This window comes from Pithys albifrons, chromosome Z, assembly GCF_047495875.1.
Source record: "Pithys albifrons albifrons isolate INPA30051 chromosome Z, PitAlb_v1, whole genome shotgun sequence".
Taxonomy (NCBI): domain Eukaryota; kingdom Metazoa; phylum Chordata; class Aves; order Passeriformes; family Thamnophilidae; genus Pithys; species Pithys albifrons.
In genome coordinates this window covers 50,749,723-50,776,148 of record NC_092497.1, presented here as the reverse complement: position 1 = coordinate 50,776,148, position 26,426 = coordinate 50,749,723, and the positions used below count along the sequence as shown (strand labels likewise).

At 45.0% G+C, this 26,426-nt stretch overlaps 1 protein-coding gene across 6 annotated transcripts in view; it reads left to right on the top strand.

Annotated features, from left to right (window-relative positions):
• The window catches only part of PAX5 (paired box 5), a 141,688-nt gene that overhangs the window by 45,086 nt on the left and 70,176 nt on the right, over nt 1-26,426 (top strand). For 3 of the 6 annotated variants that reach the window (XM_071580928.1, XM_071580924.1, XM_071580926.1), the window contains exons 6-8: nt 1,891-2,066; nt 19,594-19,650; nt 23,608-23,737. In XM_071580928.1, the coding sequence (XP_071437029.1) occupies nt 1,891-2,066; nt 19,594-19,650; nt 23,608-23,737 (363 nt within the window). The remainder of the gene's footprint in view (nt 1-1,890; nt 2,067-19,593; nt 19,651-23,607; nt 23,738-26,426) is intronic. The other 3 variants (XM_071580929.1, XM_071580927.1, XM_071580930.1) reach the window with 1 other exon arrangement.

Here is a 26,426-nt window from a genome sequence, read left to right as displayed (position 1 = left end):
TAGAGACAGGGTCTCCCCAGCCCTTTGCTACCATGCAGTTAGCAACCAGAATTTTAATTTTATAAGCCATGGTTGACTAAACCCAGCACTAGGTCTATTAGATATTTTAAAATTTAGAATAATAATAATAAAAAATTAAAGATACACTGCTTTCCTATGTCCCTTTGTATTTTTTCACAGCTTAGGCTTCCTATTCAGAGCACAGGTTCAGGTTTTATTTCCTGTGTGGAAAGGTTTTATTTCCTGTGTGGAATAAGCTTATCCATGCACATTACAAAGGTCAACATCTTCTATTTTTGATAACATTATGTGACTTCCTCTAAACAGTTAAACACAAATTTGTCACTGAAATTGCTGATCTGAAATTGAGAAGGAACTTTCCAGCATTAATTGCTCACGTCAAATGCCTGTTTGGTAGAAGAAGTGTTCTGCTTAAGTTCAGTGTTAGACACTGAGACTGAAAGAGGTATTTCCCTGTATTGGTCTCCCAACCTGACAGTTCTGCCTTAAAAGCAGCCGCAGTCTCTGGATAGACAACATTTTCTGCAAATCCATTCGTGCTGAAAGATGATCTCAAATCAATAGTCCTTTGTGAAAAATCTTGTCCAACAAACATCACCAGTGTTACTGATGGCCAGTACGTGCTTGAGGACAAAACTGATGTTTACAGCAGCAGGGTGTTTTTGTGCAGACCACCTCTATACTTGGCCATCAAAAACCTTGATGCAGAGTCTGCCAGAGAAGGTCTGGGTCTTATTATTCTTCTGCAGACTTCTTGAAGTGTAAGCCACTGCAGCACTCATGGAACTCTTGCTGTTAAGGATGCATTTGAATTCTTCTCCTCAGAACTATTCTGGCAGCAAGATTCTATTTTTAAAACATTTTCTCCTTCTGTCTAGTTCAATATTGCCATCTGGAGAAAAAAGCTGATATTTACTGTTGTTCTTGGAGTTCCACCTCCTGGAGTCCTGGGAATAGTGCAGACCTCAGCTTTCAATTGCATAATAGATACATTTCCAGCACTGACAGGTGAAGCAAAAGTAGGAAGCCACTGTGAATCTGCAAAAAGCAAATAGAAACAAACCCCTGTACTGCAAGAGCCTTTTCAGACTGCCAATCTAAACATGTTTCAAACTTGTGTCATGGCTTTTCAGCCATGGGCTTTTATTATGTTACTTCTGCTTAAAATTTCTGCCAGTGGGAAGAGGGAGGAAAATGTGCCTCGGAGTCCAGGCTTGCAACATACTGGTAAACACAGGAAATAGAACAGTGCCCCAGATCAGGCCTTGTTGAGGGTATTGCAGTGGTAACTTAGCCCAGAAATGTCCTACTTCAGTACAATGCAGGCTGTGCCGGGGCTTTGGGGTTGACCAGTGCTGCTGGTGGTGCTGCATGTAGAGTCTATGTTTCTAAACATGGGCACTCCCACAGCTCAGAGCTCAGCATGGGATGGATCTGAGCAGGGCTTGCATGTAGTACAGAAAGGGCATGGAGTGTGTGGGTGCTGACCGGCCAAAGCGATTGTACTGCAGCTGACCCAAGCTGACTGTGAATGTCATCATCAGGCAGGGTACTTATCCTCCCATGTCCTCCTGCATGTTGACCATGAACAAGACAGGTTTCCAGGTGGTGCAGTAAAAGTGATGAAGAAAAAATGTGATCACTATCCTTTGCGCTGGAAAATGGTGTGTGAAATTGTTGATAGGTTGAGAGTTGGCTGCAATGGAAGACTATCCAATGCATTTTCCAGCAACACACAACCTCTCTAAAGGTCTTCATGGCATCACTGTTGTGGTACCTACATCTGTTCAAGCAATAAAATGAGTCACTCTTCTGTAGCCCTCAAGGAGATGACTACTTACTCTTCCTCTTCTCTCTCATCTTTGAAAGGTATTCAGGAATCTCCAGTACCAAATGGTCATTCTCTCCCAAGCAGAGATTTTCTTCGGAAACAGATGCGAGGAGACCTTTTCACCCAGCAGCAGCTAGAAGTGTTGGATCGTGTCTTCGAGAGGCAACATTACTCTGACATTTTCACGACAACTGAACCTATCAAACCAGAGCAGGTACTATTGCAAGTATTTCATGTTTTCCTGATGTGCTTCCTTCTGGTAGAGGTCTGTTTGGTGGACATCACCAAAGACTGCTCAGAGTTTCAGTGGACAATCACAGTGAAACAGGTGTGTTGTCAAGCTCGTCTCAGCCAACTGCATGTTAGCCATGAAAGTCTATTAAGAAATGAAGGAAAACATTCATTAAGCAAACATTGTGTTTGATTATGGAATTACACCTGATCTGAACCAGTGTCATCAAATGAGTCTTTAAAGAGCATCACAGCTTCTGATGTTTTTGTTAGATCAAAAGCAGGAATTGCAGATAACAAGGAGAAGACTTGCAAAACCCAGTTCCTAATTTTGGTTCATAGTTAGCATGATTGTGAACACAAATCAGAGTTGTGTTTCCAGAAATGGCTTATTAGGTGTGTTACTGGTCATTTGCTGAGAGAAACACCCAATTAATATGTGAAGGTAAATCAATAACACCTACAGATCAGCAGTGTGTTCAAGGAGGACTTGGCGCTAATACTTTGGGAAAGTTCCATTTTTGCAGACACAATACAGAAGCACATGCAAAATCTGATAAGCCACATTTCTCTACGTTTTTCTTCTTGGGTGGCAGTATTTAATTTAGCTTCTAAGAAGGAGGTAGAAATTAAGTGCTACTGGTCTAGCTGGCTTCTTAATGATGTATTCAGCAATTTATTTTCAAGGTTCTTAGTATCAGACGTGCATTTTAGCAAGGTGGATGGACCTCTCTAACTGCAGCCAAAGACACATTCCCTTTAGATGAATCTACATGTTTGATGGCCACTGGTGATTCTCTCATGGCAGCCTACTACCACTGTGGATCCAGTTAAGAAATATGTATTAGCATACATTTAAAAAAAAAAGTACACTGAAAGTCCTATGGTAGAATAGAAATTCCTCATGACTTTAGGCTTACATTTGCTCCTTGTTATTTCATTCATAGAGACATTTGCTTTTCATCAGCTTCTCCTGGTTTTTTGTTTTCTCTGATTTGTATGTGATGAAAAACTGGAGATCTGAACTTGACCTGAAAATAGACAGGAAGCCAAACTGTCGGTGTGTCTGGGAGGTGAAGTGGCCTTCATGTACCACTAGATGGTGGTTATCCCATCTGAACACGGGTGATACTGGAGAGGACACATGCTGCACCCACACCAATGGAAAGGGAAGCCTTTTTAGCATTGGTCACTTTGGAACTATGTGGTGTTTTAGATATGTCCCTGCAAAACTTCTTTGGGCCAAAACAGTCAATGCAAAGAGAAAAGTAATGGAAGAGGACGGTGTATTAGTTTCTGTGAACTGGATCCCTTGAGTCATGGACAGCTGTAGTTCATGGAAGACAGTCCAGCAGTGAATGATTATTTATCCAGGGATAAACTTCTGCTGGTTTTATAGGAAGCATGAGAGATTTGAATAAGGATGTTGCTGAAGTGTTACCCCAATTATCAAAGGTGCTATTTGACTGTTGGTGAAGCAAGGATCTGCCTGGGCCCACATGAGGAGCTGTGACTAGAATGGCTCTGAACAGCCACATTATTAAAATTGGAGTTATGCTTCTATCATTTTGGTGAACAGGGGACTCTCTGCATGCTCTCTGAAGACAAAAAAATTGCTGAGAAATGTAATATTATAAGGTTCAAAAGGGACTTCACAGAATCATCTTGGCTAGGCATTTTTCCATTTAATTACAAGAGAAGTTTGTAGTTACTTGCTTTCATATAGCTTGAAGCATGGTCATTTGCCTTTGAAAGGTTGACCCATGGTTAAGAGCTCATGGCTGTTTAGGGTCAGCTTCTGCTTTCTGATGTTACGTGAAGTGTAACTTTCAGTGTGAACAGATGTAATCTGTATGTCTCTCTGTGTTTCACAAGGTTGCTATATGAACCCTAGCCCTTACTGAAAGAGTCATGTCTCATCTCCTTGGTGAGTCAAGCAAAGCTGTCATGATGCTTAACCAAAGCAGAGAAGCTGTCTGCATCAATTAGTAAGACTGAAGAAATCAATGAGAAAGAAAATACGTGGGACATTAATGATGTGCCTTGTAAAACCACAGTTGTCCCTGCAATAGATTGCTGTAGTAAAGTGAGGTCTGCTTGTGACATCCAGGTGTTCAGAATGTTGCTGGACTCCAAAGTGATGCTGTAGGAGCTATATCAGTGGTGAATGTATGGAGCTCTGAACTGTTTTCATAAAGGGAAACATGGAGAAGAGGCTCCTCCCCATAAAGACAGGATGGGGGAAGAAGACTGGTAGGAGCTGCTGACACATTGTTTGTTCATTTTATTAGAAATCTGATCCAGTAGCAGCCAGCTGAATATCACTAATTTTGCTCGGGCATAGAAACTTGTTGGTGTGTCTGTGTCTATGCCTGTGGAGGGCTCCAGGTGTTTTAGTGGAAAACATTAGTCTCTAGACAAAGTAGTTCCTTTTTTCTCCCTGTTTTTTTGTTTCTTCTTTAAGTCTTCCTCTTCACTTGTGTGCTGGGGGCAGCCTTTTGGCCATGGTCAAGGAGAAGAGGTCCCTCCTGCACAACACAATGTTTGCAGCCTCGTCATGCTTAGTTCCCAGCTGTTGACTGGCCCCTGCTGCCCAAAGACCTTCTTTGGACAAAATTTCTGCACAAAATTTGCCCTTTCCTTTCGGAAAGTGCCCACTGCTCCTCATGTAGGCTGGTGGCTGTGTGGGGGTGCTTGCTCACACCTTCCAAACCCTTTTCTTTTAGTAAGTACTTTCAATTCAATTCCTTGACTTTACATCTTTATGTCTCCTTTAATTCACCTGTATAAAATGGAGGCGCTTGAGTAATTTCTCACCTCAAGACATGCTGTGCCCTTAATAAGAATCATAAGGTATTTCACATCTGCTGTAATCTGTGCTGTCTATGGAGAGACCTACAGGCAATGGAAATTTGTCTTTGGGGAAGGGCTTATATTGTGTTGAGAGACAAGGCAACCACTGGACAGTAAAAGGAGAATAAAGCATCAGACAGTAGTTTGACAGAAATGGTGACCACTGTGTGCAATGTGTGAGGCAGGGTTCCCACAATGTGTTTCTACCATTAAAGACTTTGTTGGACTGTGTGTGTTGGGCCTCACTTTGCAGCCTAATGCTTGGTGATGCAGTTGGGCACATGTAGGTGTGTTCTCCTCTGCACTGATGTGTTTCCTGCATGCATGAAGCATGAGAAACATCTGATGGCAGAGGAAGCCCAGCAGCTGGGAGTTGGAGGGTAAGGGTCTTCTGTGCAAACAGCGTCAGGTCCTTTCATGTCTGTACATTGTGGGGAGGAAACATGGCAAAAGTCAGTACTCTAGAAGTACCATGGCCCACCTCCCCCTGACAGAGCTTTGCTATAAAAATGAATTCTGTAGAATGAATGTCTTTCCTTCACATTTGTGCCCTTTTGTTCTCATTTTTTGCAAACAGTCTGTGATTGTTTTGCATTGGCTGCAGATGTTCACCGAAAACTGATTTCCTGTATTTCTGTGAATGGTCTGGAAATGCACACAGTGCTGTGTTTGCAATGCCAGTGTTGCATTGACACTCTGTACATGGCTACTTGCCCACCAGCTTCATGCAGCTCTTCCATCAGCAGGGATGAAACCCACAACTTGAATTCAATGTAATTCTCAGGTCTTGGAAAAGGAAAACCATCACAGCATCTGCTTCCTGGGCTGGCAGCACTTGCTGTTCTCTTCATGCTCCTTTGTGTGTGTGTGTGTACGGACCTTTCTGCTCCTCAGTGTGTCAGCTCTGCAGTGAAGTGCCCCTGCCCACAGGAAAAGCTGTTGGTGCAACTAGCACAGTCTGCAAACCATATTGACACAAGGCATGGCTTTTCCCTGCCTGCCCTGAAGTTATGCTATGCATCTACACCTGTGGCAGACTGACATACTTGAGCCTGGCCCCTGCTGGAGGCAAACCCCCACTGTTCGTGGTCACCGTAGTGACAATTCAGATTTTATCCAGAACAGGCATTCATCCTGTCCACTGAGCTTCAACACTGAGTTATGTAATTTTCCAGTGCCAATAGTCCTTTATAAGAGCTGGAGGAACTGGAGGCATAGGCTGTACTCTGCATATCCCTCAGCATGGCTGAAAGGGTGATTGTCCTCCAGTGGCTTCTTTCAATTCCAGCCAGAAGGATGGAGGAGCTCTTCCCGGCATCCCTGGGAAGCTGCCCCAGGCTGGCCAACCTGTGATGTCCTTCATGTGAACTGTTTACTCAAACACTTTCACCAGGCAAAGCACAGACAGGAGATGCTCCTAGATACCAAAGTCCAGGAATGAGAGACGGGGGCTTCAGGTATGGGAGGCTGGACAGATGTAGGAAAGCCCCATTGAAGTGGGAATGGAGCAAGCTTGGAGCTTGTGGATGAACGTGCTTGTGGCAGATGTGAGAGGGGGATTAAATACCTCTACAGTGGAAAAATACAGGGTGAAGGATGTACAGCCAGATTGTCTCAACAGAGAGGCAGTGCATTAGTTTCCTCAGAATAAAGAAGAGAATTATCCATGCTGGATTTCTGTCCACAACAGAAATGAATTCTCTTGTACTTTTCAGCTTCACACAAGAGTCCAATCAAATACTTATTGAAGGCAAGAGGAATATTTCTATTGACTTCAATAAACTTTAGAACAGGGCCATAATGAGGCATAACATGATGTGACCAGATACTACATGATACAGGTCACTGATATAGAAGAGAAATGCTTGGTGCTAATAGCAGATAATTCACAGGTCCTTCCTGGTGCTTTCCCATTGATTTTAGCTAGAACTAAACTTAATATCTGTTTTCAGATTAATTTCTTTATCAAATGTAGACCTGGCAAACATATAATAAGACATGTGTTCATAATATGGAGTGCAAGTAAACCTGGATCTGAGGATAAGCATAGGCAGATGATAGATGGAGTTTGGATAACTAATGAAATTTTGATAGCAAACGAACCCCCCCAAATTACTTTCGTGTTGGAAAAAATTGGAAGATATAAATGAAGTTTAAACCTGATTCAAAATTAAAACAAAGAGTTCTCTGAACTGATGAAGAGAGAGCCATAAAGCCCTTTTGAAATTCTTCAAGTTTTGCTTTCTACTCAAGTATGCTCCAGCTTTGAAGGAGGAATCTTGGGGTTTTTTTTGCTTTGAAGAGCTGCGCTGGATGATTTGTTCTCAGGAATGCAACTCTATAGCACAGAGGTGCACAACCCTCCTTAGAGTACTAAGGTTGCAAATAAAAAGGAAAATCTGAGTAAAACCAGAAAGTATTACCCATTCATATTTTAAGTGGAGTCACTCAATCCCTAAGTGCAGTTACTGGAGAAGCAGAAGGCCGGAATGAACCTGGTGGAAGGTGTCCCTGCCCATGGCAGGAGGTTGAAATGAGATGATCTTTAACGTTGCTCCCAACTCCAGCTGTGCAATGATTCTGGGAACTGAGGGACCATATGCTTGTTCCTGGTCCCTGGAGTATGAGAAATATATTTTTCCTGGGAAACCTTTGGGCTGACAGAGACTGATGAGAATCTGAAAATACTCTGACACTTGTATTGAGAAATGGAGAAAAAATACTTGCTTATGTCTTCCCAAACCTTCAAGTTGTCCAGTAATAGTGAAAATTATGTAATTAACTCACCATTTGTGTGAACAACCAGATCTTTTCTTAATCTGGCATTTGCAGAAATGATGTGAGCATTTCAAGGCAGGCTTTTAACCACGTCTGCATTACAGGGTGGTCTAAATGAAAAGCAAATTAAAAAGGAAAACAAGCACTGAGAAAAAAATAAAACCAAAGGAAGAGGCAAGGTAGAATCCATCATTGCTCTGCAGGCAGTTCCTCAGTGCATGGAGTGTGGCTGGCAGTGTGTGAGAAGCCCACCGTGCCATGGTGGAACACAGCCCCAGTCCTGCCAGGGTGGCAGTTAGCCAAGGGGGTGACTGGGGGGCGCAGGATAGGGTGTGAGTTTGTGGGTGGCTGCTTTACCTCCATTACTTCAAGCAGCCCCAGTGGCAACCAGTTCCTCATCCTGCACCCGTGCAGACTGGCTGATGTCAGCATCTGGGTGGGATGCCCTGAATGCTGATGCTGGTGCTTGTGCCAGGGTGGGCTGGGGGCTGCTAGTAGTGCCTGCCTGCTCCCCACCTTTGTGCTGGCTCTATTCCTGCAGAAAAGGGCAGGAGAGGGTGAGTGCTGGCAGTGCACAGAGAAGTAGAGAGTGAGGGCAGTTCTGCGGGTTTTATAGCTGAAACCTTTTCTGATTTGGGCTGTGGCTTTATCAGTGGGAGGGAAAAAAAAACCCACTCTAAAATCCAGCCTAGGAGAGCACATCAGAAGATGAAAAACCTTCCCATATTTACTCTCAGTAGACTATCAAACAACACCAGCCTATTAATTTGGCTTTTGAGTCTTCACTAAAGCCCATAAAAGCACACAGTTGTCAAATGGAGTTCATTTTAATTTCCTTTCAATCACAGTAAATTATTCAGGTGATAAATCAGCTGGAGCAGCCTCCTGGCTGTAATAGAAACCCTAATTCCTGGCTAATTATCCAGCCCATTGCTGCCAGCAGATCAATACCCCTACCGAATGGAAAGGGCACGGGGTCTGGGCAGGCAGGGTGATGGAGGGACAGCAGCTGGGAGCACAGGCACCCATGACCCCTACCCTGCACAGGGGCTGTGGGGAGATAGGCTGTGCTCCTGCCAGGCAGCAGGACATGGGACTGGTCCCTTGCTGCAGTTACTATGTTGATTCCCTCAGTGCTGGGCTTTGCTATTGGTCCTCATGGCATACTATGTCAAGGGGTTTAGGCAGTGTAGGAATGAGCTGCTCTCACCCTAGGGAGAGCATGTGTGTGCTGCGGGGCTTTACCTACACCTCGTGCTGTTCATCTCTGCTGGCAGGTGGTTCAAGTGAAAAGAGATGGGGAGAATGTCCTTAGGTGACTACTCAGGAGGAAATCTCAGGTTGGCTATATATTTTCTTGCCCAGTAGAACCTTTCAATAATGGTAAAAAAGAGGTAAAAAAAAGATGAGGGGACCAGCGTTTAGCTGTAACATGGAGAGTTTTACCGCGACGGAGCAGCAGTTATTTTGAGATGACAGCAGCACTTGCCTCCATCTCCTTGCATGAGTTGGTCATTCTGGAGCTGCTCCGTGCACAAAGCCCTTTGAGCCCCAAGACTATGTTACCAACTGTGAACTCCAGTTTCACCATCACCAGATTATTCTGCAAAGATGTCTGATAGAGCTCCTTCATTTGCTGCAGAGGCTGAAGCCTCCTCAGGACAGAGTCTCTTTTCTGAGACCTATATTCCTCCATTGCACTGCTGGCGGTAGGGAAGGGTGCATCACCTTCTCCTTTGGCTCTACTCATTTTCGATTGAAAAAAACAATAGAAACCTTTCACAGTGTTTCTTCCTGCTGAAAATCAACTTTTTATTTGAGTTCAAAGGTTTTCTTTAGATAGCAGCAGAAAGCACAGCTCCTTGGTCCAACACCTCCCTTTTGCATTCCCACAATTCTGCCCTCCCTTATGAGCATTTTGTGCATGAATGTACAGAATTCCCTGCATATGCTGCCTTGTTGTGACGTGTTGAGTCGTGACAGTCACAGCAGACTCCTTTGTATGGCACCTGGTATTGTGTGTGACAGTGGGGCTGTGGAGGTGAGGAGTTTTCTAGGGAAGGAGCATGACAGAAGCCTTGTATCCACCTAACATCTTCCTGCATCAGTGTCATCTTTGTGAAGAGCACTCTGCAGCTTGCAGGGGCAGCTGGGTGTGTCTGTCTGAGGGGGATGGAATTGAAACAGCTAGTCTTTGAGTAAGTAAAAGAGATAGGAAGAAGTCCAGGTGGGCTAATCCAAGGGTTGCCCATTCTCCTGTCTAGAAGAGAGATGAGGATATCCTGTGCTCCCACTATTGCTCAGTGCCACTTCCCAGGGGTCCCTCCCTGTAGAATTGTGTGTTGACCAGCTTTCCCACTTTGTCTGGAAGTGGTGGGCAGCCTGGGGTTGAGACTTGTCCTGCAGACTTTTCTAGAAGGCAATAGGGAGCATTTCCTGCAGTCTGCAATGCCATGGAAGAATGACCCTTCCAAGGAAAAGCTGCTGCCAGAGTGCAGAACCAGGATTTTACTGCACTCATCCTGCTGTACCGACAGTCACTGCAATGACACCAAGCTTGGGGAGAGCAGCACCACACAGGTCTTGGGGATTTCAGGGTGAATTGAAAGACTGGATCTCTTCTAGTGCCTGCTACTTTGTCAGGGTAGCCTCAGCAATGGCCAGGAATGATGCAAATGCTTTTTACCTCTGCGTCTCCCACATTGGATTTGCTGGGCCTCGTCTCTCAGCTCAGATGACTCTATCCAGGGACTATCTCTGCTCCAGTGAGGCCAAATGTGAGTACTTTTCCTACTGAGGAGTCCTTGTAACCTCCTGCTGTTGACCCATTGGAGAGGGGGTTTCCCAGAACACCACAGTAGGTGTCTCCTTTGGGAATTTCAGTGCATTCCTGGTTTTAAATATCCCATTTTTAACTCCTGATTGCTCTCAAATATAACTGTATGTGAAAACACAAATTCACAAGCTAAAGGAAAGGTCAGCCTTGCTGTGCCTCATGCTCTCACACCTCCTTTGTCCTTGTCTCCTTTCTCTTTGCTCTGTGCACAGTGGGGTGATGTCTTTTCCCTTGGACAAGCTCCCCACATTATGCACAGGTCATACAGAGTGGGTGTTAGTGACATGTGACATGGTTGGCAGCTGGCAAGGGCAGACCATTCTTTTCTGTTGTGGAAGCTCCTCAGGGTCTGAGATGCCATCCAGGAGGAGTGTGGTGTGCTTTTTCTCCCAAGAGTCTGGAGAAACAGTGTTTGGAAATAGCAGACATCCCTGTTGGGTCATGCTGGAAGGAGATGCTTTTCCAGTCACCAAGTTTCATGTCAGCACCTTCCATCAGCTTTATATCCAGAGGTTAGTGACAACATGGAACACAACATTTTGCAAAGGCTGCAGGTGGTCTCCTCCAGCAGATTTTCTGTTCCTTCTAAGTGTGATAGAGAGGTGGGAAATTTAAGAAAAGCTTTCCCCACTTGTTAAGTGTTCACATTTCTTGGAAATTTAGGAACTGGCTTTGAGTATTTGCATCTCTTTGTTCATCTTGTGTTTTGCATTAAATATTTTTTTCAGTTTAAAGAGGAAACAGGTCTTTCACCAGTATCAGACAATATTGTATAATGGCACTAGTCTGCCAGTTATGTCAGAGCCAAGTGGACTAACCTCCTTATGCCTGTGTTAGCCCTGCAAAAGAGGGACAAATCTGTGAGTAAACACACTTGCCCATTGATTTAATTAGTGCCTGGACCACTCACATTGTATTTGAGGGGAAGGACTCTCAGCAACTTTTGAAGCATGGAACAAGATTTCACTACACAGTCCCCAGTACATGTCTGAATCCCACAGGCTTTCACAAATTTCAAGTACAATTTCCAACCTTAGGTTTGGAAATCATTGCTGTTTTACTCATTCTGTGGCCTTTCTCCAAATCTGTCCACCACTTTATAATAAACGAGGCTGGGAGTATGCTCCCCTGAAAAAATTTATGTGCTAAAATACCTCAGAAGGAGCCAAACTCTTTATGGATGTGCATGGTGTGACCATGACAGAAAAGGGCATGAACTGACACACAGGAGAGGCTCTTCAGGGTCCAAGAGGGCAGTTGTTCCACCCAGGGCAGTCAGACAGGACAGAGATTGCTCTCAGAAGTTGTGCAGTCTCCATCTGTGGTCATTTTCAAGACCCAGCTGAATAAACCCCTGAGTGGCCTGACCTGGCTCCATAACTGGCCCTGCTTTGATTGACTTCTGAAGCTGCCTTCTAATCTGGATCATCCCATGACCTGGCTGTCCAGTCATCTTGTCGATTCCAGCTGTTATGGTGTGACTTAGGGAAACCTTGATATGGTTATAATGGAAAGTATGAAAAGTGTTCTTGGGGTGGATGAGTATCACCTGTTCACCCAGTGTGTGGGATGAGGTGGAGAGTTGGTTGGTATGCTGTGTCCAGGAGCCCAAAAAACTTGGGCAGTGCAGATCCTGGGTTTTCAGAAGAATGCCACCATAGTTTTGGGTAGCCATTTTTTCAGGAGGAGGTTGAATGAAACATACAATAGCATCTGAATGACAAAATACATTTGTGGAGCTAAGCTGCTTCAGGATGAGGGATAGCTTCAAAATTCCTCTCTGCTTGTATGAATACTGGTTGCTTAAAAATCTGGTGGCAGCAGCATTTGTCAAAATAAAAATAAAAAAAAATCTGAAAGGAGGGACTCCTGTGTTGAGAGAGTGGATGCACATGTAGGGATATGGTTTCAGCTCTGCTTCTCTCACCTGGAAAATGTAATGGAATAAGGGCAACTTAGGAGAGGCTAAGGTTTCCTCTGTAAAACCCCCTCCAGGCTCAAGGTTGACCTCAGTTCCAAGTCAGTCCAGACAAGTCATGTACAGAGACATACCCAGAGGCCTTGGGGAGCAGGAGGAACTGGAGGTGATGTGTGCCTCCCTGGAATGAGAGCTGTGGAGTGAAGCCAGGCAGAAGAACTGCACTTGTCAGATCCCATGTTAGACTTAGGGTGTTTCTCTGGTTTTTGGAACCTCTCTAAATAATTGAGACACAGAATTAAGTAGCAGCATAAATTATGGTACTCAAAAAATTGTCATCAGACTACATGGCTGATGAATGGTTTTCAGGCATTAGTAAACTGTGAGGTTCTGTACCAGTGGACATTTTTTTGAGGGCACAGACTCCATGTCTGTTTTTGTTTAATTGGCTCCTCTCTAATTCTTGTGACTGAGGAGGAAATTTTGAAAATACAGCCCCAAATACCTTTCTAACGTAAGAACCAGAGTTGCTATTGGGGTGAGAGAGGTGCTCAGGTCATACTGGTGGTGAGTTCCTTTCTGTTTGCCTGATGCTGTTTGCTTCTGTTGATGTTCCACTGCCTGTGTGGTGCCCAGGCTTCTTCTGATGTTTCAGAGGCAAAATAGTGATTATTCCAACAACAGTGTGCGTGGCTGAACATGTCTTTCCAGAGAATGTTTTGATAAAAAATAAAATGTTTCACCGAAACCTGTCATGTGTGATGACTTTTCTGTGTAGAAAGTCCCTCACGGGAGCCCATCCAACAGCAGGAAGGTGCAGGGCATCCATCAGCAGCAGGCTGTGTGTGTCTGCAGACAGAGCCTCTTTCCCTGGGGCCAGCACCCTGTAGGCACCCCACTCCTTGGTCAGTCTGTGTCTGTTTTGCTTCCTTTTTAATCCCCATGTGCAGACAATTTCTGGTATTTCTAGGTGTTTCTCTAAAGGCAAGGAGCCCATTTTCTTGCCCCACGGGCAGGCATGTGGCATAGGCTGTTTTTTCCTGAGGTGAGGGATCCTGCCATGCCCCAGCCTCCAGTGCCTTGTCCTGAGGACTTCACATTCTGGACCTGTTGCTGGTCAGATTTGGATGTCAGTGGGCTTCAACTAATTACCAGAGGGGGAAACCAGATCGAGATTTACCCTACAAGATGAGTGGGGTTCCGTGCCTGTTCATCTTTGGTGAGTGTTGCATCAATGCGAGCACCACATCACTCCCCGATGTTCCCCTTCATAGAGCCTCCATTTGCATGAGGTGAAGGAGCATCTCCTCTGCTCCACATCCCCAGCACCCTGCCTAGCACTTCTTGTTTTCTCTACAGAACAGTCTGGTTAAGGTCCAGACCTGTTGCTTTCCTCTCTGTCAGTGCACAGAATTTGGTTCCTGCTTCCTTTCTAACCCCATGCCCACAAGCGCTTGTAATCAGAAAGTGCTGCAGAAATCTGAAAATAACATTTGTACCTGCTGAATCAGAGAAACGTTAAAGTTGGAGAAGACCTTTAGGAACATGTCCAGTTGTCAGCCCAGCACCACCACCATGTTCTCCATGAAATCATGTCCTCAAACCTGTTTTATAAACACTTCAAGGGATGGTGACTCCCATCACTTCCCTGGGCAGCCTGTTTGAATGCTTTACAACCCTTTCCATAAAATTTTTTTCCTAATATCTAATGTAAAATTCTCCCGGCATAGAACCATAGAATCACCAAGGCTGGAAAAGACCTTTAAGATTTCTGTCTTTTCCATAGCAATGCTACAATGAAAACTGGCTTACAGTATTGTGGCTCTTACTATTCTAGTTTGAGTGCAGGGGAAGAAATGAGAGAAAAACTGGAAAATTATGGGGGTTTTGTTCCATGTTTTTTTTTTTAATTTGTTAGGGTTTTGTTTGTTTGTTTGTGTGGAGGGTCTTGGGGCATTTTTTAAAATGAGATCAGTTCTGTGATGGGAAGTTTCCACTTCTAAAATGGAAGACAGAAGGCTCCTGACCCCTGTAGAGTGACCAGGCTCCCAGGGGCACCAGTAGGAAAAACAGAACACTTTTGGAAAATGAAGAATGTAAGAATGTATTGGTTTCCAACTTTGAAATTCAGGTGGTCTTGGGTTGACATGGATTTGTTCAGCTTGGACTTTGCAACATGCTACAAACCAAAAAACTCCTTGTCATTCTCTGTTGGTTTCTCCCTGGCACTCCTGTAGCAGATGCAGTAGCTTTGACTATCCCTCAGGCTTGGACCCCAGTATTCTGTCATGGGGTACCACTTTGCAACCAGTTTATTGTACATAATGCATAATATTATACAAAAAGTGATATGAAAGGATTCTTGGGTGGCATTTGTGAAATTCCTTTGGGTAGTTCATCTGAAAGCATTACAGAAAAACAAACTCTTCTTGCAAATTTGCACAATACTTTTCAATTATCAGTACTGTCAGTGGGATGGATTGAAGATGTGACAATACTGATGCCAACTTCATACACATTTTCAGTGTGCCATCATATTTCTTCTTCGTATTTCTTAATAAGGAAATACTTGACTATGCTGAGTGTTGTATTTTTTTCTCTGCACACCCATGTCAGGTGCTTCACTGGAGGAAGTGGAGCCACAGTGATGGAGGATCATACCTTTTCCCTCTTTCTCTGGATCAAATTGTTATTGCTAAGGGTGAAAGTATGCAGTTTCTCTCCTCAGAAACAGTGCATTTTAACAGCATCTTGTAGCAGTGAGAGACGTAAAGGCATAAATTATGTGCTGGGTTTACAGAAAGCTAACTGCTTCTTTTACCGGAGCAGGCTGTGTTACACTTGGTTTCATTTGGGTGTCTCATGCTTTATTTTGATCAGTTGCCCCTTTTTTCAGCATTGCACTTAGGATGGTGGAGGCTGTTGAGAGACATCATTTGTTGCTGGGGTGAGAGGACCCACAGAGGGAGAGGGCGGGAAGGAGGGAGAGAAGAGAAATACACTATTTGAGTCTGTGGGCAAAGCCAGAGAGGAGTTATCGAAGACTGCTCTGGGAGGAGGAGGAGGAGAAGGGCTGGAGAGGTTAGAGGTGGCTTGGGGAGATGCTGTTTGGGGAGGAGTTGCCTGTGCAGGCAGCAGTGTTGCAACGCTGGCACTGGGAGTAGGGTCCTACAAAATATTCTGTGGAGTTTCTGCATTTCTCAATAAACTGAACTGTGTGGTTCTGATATGGAGACAGTACGGAAGAGCCTGAGCAGGGTTGATCAGCGCTTATGAGAGTGGGTGTGGGCTGTGGTGAGTCATCTTTCCTTTCATGTCCTAGAGGAGATAGAGAAGTGTCTGTCTGAGAGAGGACAGACTGTTGAGGACAGCTGTGATGATGAAACCAGCAAACCCTGGGAGACAGAGGTCAGCTGTTGGCACTGTGGTGCTGTCTCTGTTCACCCAGGCACTTGTTAGTGGCCAGGTGAGGCTGAAATCTGGAAAGCCACCTCAGCTATTCGTGCACATTTACCTCCCTTGGGCTGGTCTTACCTTACTTGATTTTGTATGGAGGCTTCTGTTTGAAAACCAGAATAAGTTTTTGGCCCTTGAGGACATGGTTTAGTGATGGCCCTGGCAGTACTGAGTTAACTGTTGGATTCAATAACTTTAGAGAGCTTTTCCATCTTCAATGATTGCATGATTCTAAGAGAGTCCACTGGCAGCCTCTGCCCCAACTGGGTGTTGGGGACTGCAATAGCCCATGAAGGGCTTACTTGAGATACACACGCATAGGCATCCACAGGTCTCTGCTCTCTTCCCACCAGACCGTCCCAGAGAGGTCAAAGGACAGCAGGCATGAGCAATGCCCCAGCACAGATCTGGCAGACCAACAGATCCATTACTCACATGCCCAGGCACCGCACACATTACTCAGACCTTGCTTTTGTTCAGCCTCCTACCTCTGACTAAGAAACAATAATCAGAAGCATTCCAGCACCCAGTTCCAGTGGGCAGTTTTGTGTGCTGCTGCTCTGTAGAGTTTTGCTGCTCACCACAGACAGCCTCGCTGGCACGTGGGTGTGCACAACTGTGTGTGATTTACTGGTCCATGCAGTGCCACATGTCTTTAAAATTAGAGTGCCCCTTTCCTGCTGAAATAATTTCTACATACAGAGGCTCCTATTACAGCAATAGGAGTGTGGACGTCATGATTTATTATTATTTATGGTTCCAGGGCCTTGTTTATGCACGATGGGTTAGGTGCTCAGGATAGAAATGCCATTATGCAAATGACATTGAATGTCCTTACTGAGCCTAAATAATTTTTGTGTTGGACGATTAAACCTCATCTGTTATTGATATGGGCTGCAGTCGGGCTATTAAAGAGTCCCAACAGTACTTACTCCCAGTAATGGGAAAATTGAGAGGAAGAGGCTAAACAATTGCCTCAAGTGTGCTGTGATTGTCTGGTAGAAGTGGAACATAACGAACCCCCTGAATGGAAATCGTGTTTACTACTTAGGGATAAATAAAAAGGGAGAACACACAATAAATTGTGCTTTGTGATGTGAATTGGCGCACCAGAGAATTTGAGTACTTCCAATTTATTTATTTATTTGAATTTTTGGGTGGAGGGAGGGTGGGGGGGGTGGTGTGATTGGGATGTAGATACTGTGAGCCGTTGGAAAGGATTCTTGCGGTGCATGCCCCTGCCTGGGTGACTGGGGAGAGCTGTCCTCCGCAGGAGCTGTGCCCATGCTGCGCTGTCCGCTCTGACACAGCTGTGCGGCCACATTTTGATCAGTGTTGATAGCTTATGAATTCCAAAATTGACAAAATTTACAGAAAAATGAGGATAATCCATCTTCCTTAGCAGCCTGTCAGGAGCTGGCTATACTTCATAATCTTCAATTACAGATGCTATTTTCAGACATTTACATGCAGATATTAGAACAAAATGAAAATGAGAAACAGTGAATGGAAATGCAGCTATTTATATGTATAAAAGAAAAACAACAGGTAAATTATAGGCATTTAGATTGGATTTGGGGGTCTCTTTGGAAAATCTGAAAAGGGCTGTGCCTACTTACGAATTGCACCATGGAAATGTAAAATATAGCATGTTTTTTCCCACATGCAGATAATGTGAACACTGGGTCAAAAATAGGTCAGTTGTTTTGAAGTATGAGGGTAAATGTGTTCATGGCAGGCTGCATGAGCTAATTCCCACAGCCTTTAGAGGGATCTCTGGGGATGTGCTCAATCCTGATTGGATTTGGGCTAAAATGGAACACAGCTGCTAATTTTTTATAAATGTACATGTTTTGTGAAAAGGGGGATTCAGAAATACGCAGTTTTAATCAAGGGAAATAGGTTGTACCACTGAAACCAAACTTCCATGTTCTGTGAGAAGAGCCCAATGTGGCTTAAATCAAAAAAACCTCTGAGATTGGGCCCAAATTAGCTGTGTAAATAGCATTTACTCCAAAGGAGGATTGGTTTTGGTGGCAGCATTGGACAGTGCAGAGAATGCCATGTATATTATGAAATGGAGGGGTGGCTGGCAGGTGGCAGTGGTGAGACTTTGATATATAGATTTTTGGAAGACTTTCCTGAGTCCTGGGCGGCTGAGGAAGAAGGCATTAGGATGGGTTTCCTATTTGCCTTGTAACTCCAGGCAGTGCAGCAGCAGCAGTGTCTCTGCAACTGCAAGTGGCGCGGGGCTTCTGAAAGCCTGGGGAGATTAATTAGAGCTTCTTTGGATTAAACTCTCTGAACCATATCTAATGTTAAAAATTTCTTCCCTTTGTCAGGCTGAGGTGGGGGTTTCTTTGACCAGCCTACCTGGCTGTGGCACTTTTGCCTCTATTTATTAATTAATTTTAGAGTACTAAGATGCAATGACTTGGAGATACTTGGTGTGGGGTCTGGCTTGCTGCTGTAAGGGGTGAATGGGGAATGTGGTGAATGTGACCTGTGCCTTTCAGGAGCCTTAAGGCTTTTTTTTTCTTTGGCAGTGAAGGCACTTCATGCACCATCTCTGTCAGCAGGGAAGGCAGTTGGCATGGTTTGTAAGGAGGCAGAACAAGGCCAGAGTTGCTGAGTCCTCTGACAGTCTGAGACTGTGTTGTAGTGCTGCTGCTGTGTCCTGACCAGTGTCACTGGCCTGGGGTCAGCTGTGCCAGTGACAGAAGGATACAGGAGGTGTTGCTTTTTGCCTGCCTGGTCTTTTGATTGGGAAAACTGAGCAGGTGCAAAAAGCAACATGTGCAAGTCCCAGTGGACCCCAGCTGGCTCATTTCAGTGGCCACTCGTCCTGCGCAGCAGGCAGCTCTTGTCGGTCTTTGCTTGGTGCAATCTTTCCAAGAGAGATGTGGGGTCTGTGCCCTGCAAAAGGGACAGGTCAGAAGGGGGATGCATTTGTCTTACATCACCTGGGTCACAACCCTGCTGCAGGGCTCATTCCAACCTGTGGGAACTCCCTGATTGTCCTGTGTTGGCATGCCAGAACCAGGCTGTTTCAGAGAGTGATCTTGTTCCCTGCTGTGTGTCCATCCTTGCCTAACACTTTAGGATAAATTTAGAGGTAAATCTCAAAGAGAAAATTTCTGTACACATTGACTCTTCAGTGGGTTATGCTTTGGCATCTCCACTAGGAAAAGTGAACAGTAAAGTTGGTGATGGTCTGTCTCTCTGCTTCACTGTAGTACAGCAGGTTTGAAAATGGTCCTGAAGCCCTCCTGCACCCCTTTTCTCTCCTTCTGCCCATCACCTCCCCCACTCCAGGGAGATTAATATTTAGAAATAAAGCTTTTGTAGTAGTCATGGATGTGAAACCTTACCTAGAGCAGAAATCTTCCTGTTTGCACTTTTCAGAGAAGTCTGGTGGGGAGGGACTGTGCAGACCCCACCACTGAGGAACTGCTGCCCACAGGCATGCAGAGACCACCCCTCTCCTCCCCACCTCAGCCAATCCCCTGCCATACGCCAGCTCCCATCGAGCTGAGTGGGATGGGGCAGGGGAGACACATGAGATCTGGTCTTGCCTCTCCTTTCAGTTTGAGCTTCTCATTCTCTCCTATATATATATATATTCCTCGTTTCACATGTCTGTGTTTTCTCTCCTCCATGCTATGGCAGTGGTGCTCCATGCTGATGAGACAGTGCGTGGTACAACCGCAGGCAGTCATTTTTCAGGTAATTTCTGGGGTACTGAATACCCGCCTCTTGTTTTCTCACCTACCAAGCAGAAGGTCAGGCTTCCTGCTGTGTGAGAAGAGACCCCTGACCATGACTGGTCATTCTGGGCTGCTCCTCACCAACAGCAGTGCCAACTCGCTGGTGCAGGAGCTATGTCTGAGACTTCTGCTGCCCCTCCCTGACCAGCTGGAGAAGCTCCTGGGAAGGGTCAGCAGGATGGTATCAATGGAGCCATGGGGTGAGGGGCTGCTCCGTGAGCACTGCCTCCCCTCTGGGGTTTCCTCTCTTCTCCAGATGGCATGTCTGAAAGGACGAGCTCTGCCTGGGGGAGCAGGAAGAGGGAATGCTGGTGTACCCCTCGTGAGTGAGTCAACACCCAACATTGTGAAGCCAGAGTGACAGCAAGGCCTACACTTTTTTATGAGTTGCTGGAGTCCCCTTACCCCTCCACAGGAGTAAGAAGGGCTGCAGACAGCACCCACTGGCTGGTTTTAGGGTGAAGGCTCCTCTGCTCTGCACCCCTGGCTCTCTGCACCAGAAGATGCCTCTGCTGCCTGTTGCTTCTCAACCGTGTCTTGCCATTGGCAGTGGTGTGTTTCCCTCTCTACCCAGAGCCAAGTGTTGGTCATTGACACTGCACTAGCTCAGTGTTGACTATGTCCCCTCTCCTTCATGGTGGGAACTGTGGCTGCAGAGGTGGATGTGATGTTAATGGTCAGTCCTCCACTGGAACTGCAAAAGCAAGAATGGAGTTAGCAGCCACAAGGGCTGGCCCTTCAGCCTGGACTCACTGAGTCTGAGTGCTGGTAGCAGTGGTTGGTGCCTGGTCCATGTGCCTGCTGGTGTTAGTTGCTAGTGGCTTCAAGGAGGGATCCGGGCACAGGAAAGCATCTGCAAAATCCTCGAAAATCTTGCTATTCTTACTAGTAGGAAAATGTTGCTGGGCCATTGCAAAAAAGGTGCAGCTCCTGTCTGCAGCAAGCTATTTGGACCAAAAGCAGGGAGGGACTCCAAATCTCCATTTTGCACACCTTACACCTTCTCATTCCTACCACAGCGCTTCCCAGCTGTGTTCTGTGCCTCCACACTGTGCTGAGCAACCATAATGCTTTCAGTCCCTCCAGTCCACAGATGCAGTTCTGTAGTTTGAAGCTGTGGAGCTGCACATTGCTCCAACTTCCTGTGGTGCACTGACATTGAAGAGCTGGGGGTACCATTACCCTGACCTCTGGCAGGGTGTGCTACATCCTTATCACTGCTTGCTTCTGGCACTGGAACTCATCAGTCTCTCTGAGCTCAAAGGGCCAGCTCATGGCTCACTGGCATGGTGCTTCCTGGTCATTGCAGGTAAAACTTCTAACTCTGGTCCTGCTTCCCCTGGGTCACTTCCTTGGCCCTCTAAAGGGAAGCAAGCTGAGGAGTTGTCTGAGGTTTGCAGGCAGGGGTGCAGACTGTTTTGAGCTGGGTTTGTGCAGGGATCAGCAGTTCCAGAAGCTGCCTTTGATGGTGGGGTGTAAGTGCACTCCCTGCCCCAGTCCCCTCCTGTGGCCCAGCCTGTGGCAGGGGTCCTTTCCCAGCTGGATGCTTCCTCCCAAAATACAAATGTGCAGCTCCCACTTCTTATGTGGGAAGCCGCATTCACTCCCTGCCCATTGAGGTCAGTGGCTCAGCGCCCCATGGGAGAGTACAAAGAGATTTTCCAGCCTGAATATAATGTGGTTGTGGGTTTCATAAAGCAGCACAGTGAAATCAGGCATCCTTCTCCAAGAACTGGTGTGTGCTCTTCTCCAGATGTCAGAAATACCAAACAGCAGCACACAAGGACAGGTGTTCCTCTGCTGTACTGCTGGTCCATCCATGCTCATGCATCAACAACTGCCTGGAATGCCTCTGCAGGGCTGTTGTTTGTCTGGTATCTTGTCAGATCAGGGGACAGAAAAGACCCAGCAATGTCACAACATGTTCATGTACCTTGCATAAGGGAAAGGTGGGGTTGAAGATGTTAGGAAAGTGTGGAGTGGTGTGAGAAGACTGAGAAATTCACCGTGGTGTGATGTGAAGTGAGAAGGAGCTTTGGTTGCTTTTGGAATGCTGGGACCATAATTGACACCCTCATCTGAGGAGGGATGCTCCTAGACTTGTCCTTCCCAATGGGCAGAACTGGGGGATGAAGCAGAGGTGTGGGTGTCTTTGAGGCAGTGGTGGTACATGAAAGGGGCTGGGCGCATGAAGGCAAGGCAAACATGAGGATGTGGAGGGTGTTGGAGAAGGAACAAGCTCAAAAGGCTCAGAAACAGGAAAACTTTAATGCAAAGTTTAGGGAGGAGCCTACGAGATGATTCAGAACGAGATGTGGGTGCAGGACAAGGGTGGCCAGGAGCTGGCCCCTAGCAAAATGTATTTGGCACATACATCTGCAAAGGATTTATATGGGGGATCCTTCAAGGTGACAGGCTGTACTGCAGAAGATACATACTTATTACACAGGCCTGCTAATACAGGATTATTCAGGTATATTAATTCTGTTTGCGTGAATGTTCAGCAACAGAAACACTACCAGGTGTATTTGACTCAAAGTGCTGAGTTAGTGGCAAGCACCAAATTGTGTACTGGGTTCTTGGGCAAACTTGCAAGGGGCAGAAAGATGTATTCACTCAGACCAAATTTTGTTTCCTTGAAAAAAATTTAACTTTTTTTGGTTGGATGTCCCATTCTTGGAAGTGTTCTAGGCCGAGTAGAATGGGACTTTGAGCAATCTGGTGTGGTGGAAGGTGTCCCTGCTCATGGCAGGGGTTGGAATAAGATTGTCTTTAAGGTCCCTTCCAACACAAACTAGTCTGGGATTCTGTAATTCTCTGATTTTTGTTTGATCACTTAACCATCCCCCCCACTCTCCACGTTATCCTGGTTTCCCCAGCATTTCTTCACCTCTGCAGAGCTTCTGCATTGATTTAATCTCCAGGAATTCAGCAGAGATTGGTCTCACAGCAGTTGCTCTTTAGTTTATCTGTTCCTATTGCCATTCTTAACTTGAAGTTGTCATCCTCCAGTTGTTGTGGGCATGATTGCCATCTCATGAATATGGGATTAAAACTTCCAGGGCAAATAGCAGCGGAGAAGGAATAACTGAAAGGAAACTTCTCAGTTTTGTGGGAATGATCCTGACTATAAGAAATGATGGAAAAAAGGCAAATGGAGATAAGCTTTGTGCCATATACATGTACATGCTCTAGACTGGCCTCATTGGTTGTAGATTGCTGTAGCTATAGGGACTTAAACAGGTTATAGGATACAAACAGTCTGATTTCTCAGGATGTGTGCTCATTTACTATAGCTTTGGCTACTGAGATTAAGAAATTCCCTTGAAATAAGACGATGTCCTTATTACAGTCAGGTGATTTATTTTTAAATAGTTTGGATTTTGAAACAGTTGGCTACAAATGCATCCGTTAAGCAAACATTTATATATATATGCACTTTCTTTCTTGTGAGATGATGGAGAAATGTGACATTCCCAAGAAAAGGGGGACAAATGGGACACCCTATTCCTGCCTTCTTGTTAGTGCATATCCACTCAAGTGCCAACACTGAAATATGGAGAGTTCAGGTTAACAGGCAAGAACATTTTTCTTTAACAAGCAAGTAACTTGCACTTGACAGTTACTGTACAAAATTTCCACTTTCAAGAAAGCCTTGCTACATATTGATGAGTTTTGCTGTTGTTTTATATAGAAAACCCATTTTGATGTTCTTTGAGAACACTGTTGTTAAGCACAGACCCACTTATTGAGCAGTCTGAATGCTGAAAAGCCCTGTGTAACTGGGCATTGCCTTAAAAGCTGGCAGAACAAAGGATTTTTGAGTTCTATATTACATCTACTTTCTGTCGCACAGGCAAAAGCTCTTGAATAGTAAATTTATTGTCACTAAAATGCCTTTTGTTTCTTTTTCCAGGCAACTGAATACTCAACTATGGCCTCGCTAGCTAGTGGATTGGATGACATGAAGGCCAATATAACCAGCCCTTCTTCTGCAGATTTGGGAGCGAGTGTTCCCGGGCCTCAGTCCTATCCTATTGTCACAGGTAAGCAATTTTCCGGCACTGAAAAGTGACATGCCCGCACACATTTCAAGGTGAGGCCCTTTATGGAAGAATTGTATCAGATGTGGAGTCATTTGCTCAGAAATCTCTTTTTAAATGTGGTTTCAGAGCAGCTGTGTTGAAAGTCAGCTGAAAGTCTTGTGTAACACGTTTGTGTTTGATTGTAGCCAACAAATGAAGCATTCACCCCTCTTGTGACCCTTTACTTTAAACCTTCATCCTGAGAACCACTGTGCCACTGAAAAGCAGAAAGTTTGCCTCTGCCTTTGGGCTTGAATTGTCATTTTTCATAAATATGCCTGGTGTGGTTGACCAACAAGGTTTTTATGACACTTCAAACTAACATGAGGTTTGAATACTTTGATTCCTACAAATGCTCATGTTTTGTACCATTTCTAGAATTGTAACTGTGCACTAAGGCTGAGCATTTAAATTAAAAGCAAAGGCTGTTCATTCAAGGAATGCCACATGATCTGCATTTTTTCAGCAGACACAAGGCAAGAGTTAAGGAACTGATAAAGTTTGGTAAATGCTTTTGTTACCTAGTTATTTCAGACTAAGCACATTGGAATGAGATTGGCCAAGTGGTAAGAAAATTACTGAATTGTGTTTCAAATGAATGATATAAATCAGAAAAAATGAGGGATTTTAAAATGTAAGGCTCTGTGTTTCATGTAAATGTTACCTCTGTGTGTTACTGCTGTGTCTAACCTGTGCAAATTTTACTAAATTTTTTCTGCTTTGCCAGAGATTGGACACAATTCTCTATTTTGTTGCTACAGAGAAAGATGATACTGTTTTTCATGTAGTATTTCTGTGTCTTTAAAGGCCTACAATCTCATCTAGCAGAGGAGCAGTTTTGAAAACAGATGTTGTTAGAAAATTTTTTTAACACAATGCAACATCAGTTTTTGGCTTTTCTCAAGTTTAGAAGGATTCAAAAGAAATTAGAGAGTTAGAAGAAGCATAAAGAAATTCATGTGTATCTTGAAGTGGGAGGGGAGAGACTTATTTTAATATCTCTGTGGTACTGGGTGTGTGGTTTCAGTAGTGGACTCAGATAAGAAAGGTGGCTAGGAATCTTTCAGTTGTCGGGGTGACCTAGGGATGAATGGACAGAAAGAGGGACTTTGGAACACGCGTCACGTATAAGAGATAAGGAGATAGAGCATTGATGTAGTTTATGTCTGTGTCTCTCAGAGGCCTGTATTGGGATCAGTTTTATTTAATACCTTCATTATCAATCATTATTGATATCAGTGTCATTTAATAATCTTTATTAATGATATAGATGAAGGGTTTGAGGGCACTTTAACTGGATGACACCAAGCTAAGTGGTGCAGGTGACACACCTAAAGGACAGGGCCATCCAGAGGGATCTGGACAAGCTCAAGAAGTGGTCCATGTGAACCTCATGCAGTTTAACAAGACCAAGTGCTGGTGCTGCATCTGGGTTGAGGCAACCCCTGGGATCAGTTGAGGGTGATGAGCACATTGAAAACAGCCCTGGGGAGAAGGACTTGGGGATGCTGCTGGGTGAGAGGCTGAACATGCTCTGGATATGTGCGCTGGCAGCAGAGTAACCCACTGTGTTCTGGGTTCATCCCACAGCATGGGCAGCAGGCAAGGGTTAGATTCTGCACCTCAGCCCCAGTCAGGTAAGTTCCCACTTGCAGTGCTGCCTCCATCTCTGGAGTCCCCAGCATATGAAGGACATAGACCTGATGGAATGAGTCCAGAGCAGGCCACCAAGTCAATTAAAGGGGTGGAGCACCTCTGCTATGAGAAAAGGCTGAGAGAACTGGGATTGTTCAGCCTGGAGAAGAAAAGCTTCAGTGTGATTTAATTGCAGTCCTCCAGTAACTACAGGGAGCCTACAAGACAGATAGAGAGAGACTATTTGCAAGGGCCTGGAGTGATAGAACAAAGGAGAATGGATTTAAACTGAAAGAGAGTTGGTTTAGGTTAGATATTAGGAAAAAGTTCGTTACTATGAGGGTGGTGAGACATTGGCACAAGTTGCCCAGAGAAGTTGTAGATGCCCCACCCCTGGAAGTGTTCAAGGCCAGATTAGACGGGGCTTGGAGCAACCTGGTCTGGTGGAAGGTGTCCCTGCCCATGCCAGGGGGTTAGAACTAAAGGACCTTAAGGTCCCTTTCAATGCAAATCACTGTTTGATTCTATAGTTCTATGATATCAATACAATCATAGACTAGAAGGAAACTGAAAGGAATATAAAAGAAGAAACTTGAAATCATCATGCTGGTGGTCATAAGTCACTACACTCTCCTAAGGCAATTTATTCTGCACTTGTTTGCTGCAGAACCCCAACTTAAATGACTTTGCGATTTTGTGCATTTTTCTTTGAAGCCTGGAGTGCTGCTCGTTGCAGAAGATCCTGGCTATCTCAGTTCATTACAGATGTTCTGCTGCTTTTAGTTCATATCCTGAGTGTTTGTCTGAGTGCCCCATGACAAACCTTGTACTCTGTCAGAGGTATTTGTGCAGCTTAGCAGCACCTCTAATTGCATGAGCAGCTGTTGTGGGAATCTCCTGCCTGCGACCATCCACAGTGCATGGTAGGAGCTGATGGGAGCTGTGTCCTGGGCAGGAGGAAAAGTAGCAGGAGATTACGATCTGCATTACTATGGGCCAAAGTTAGGAAGGCAAG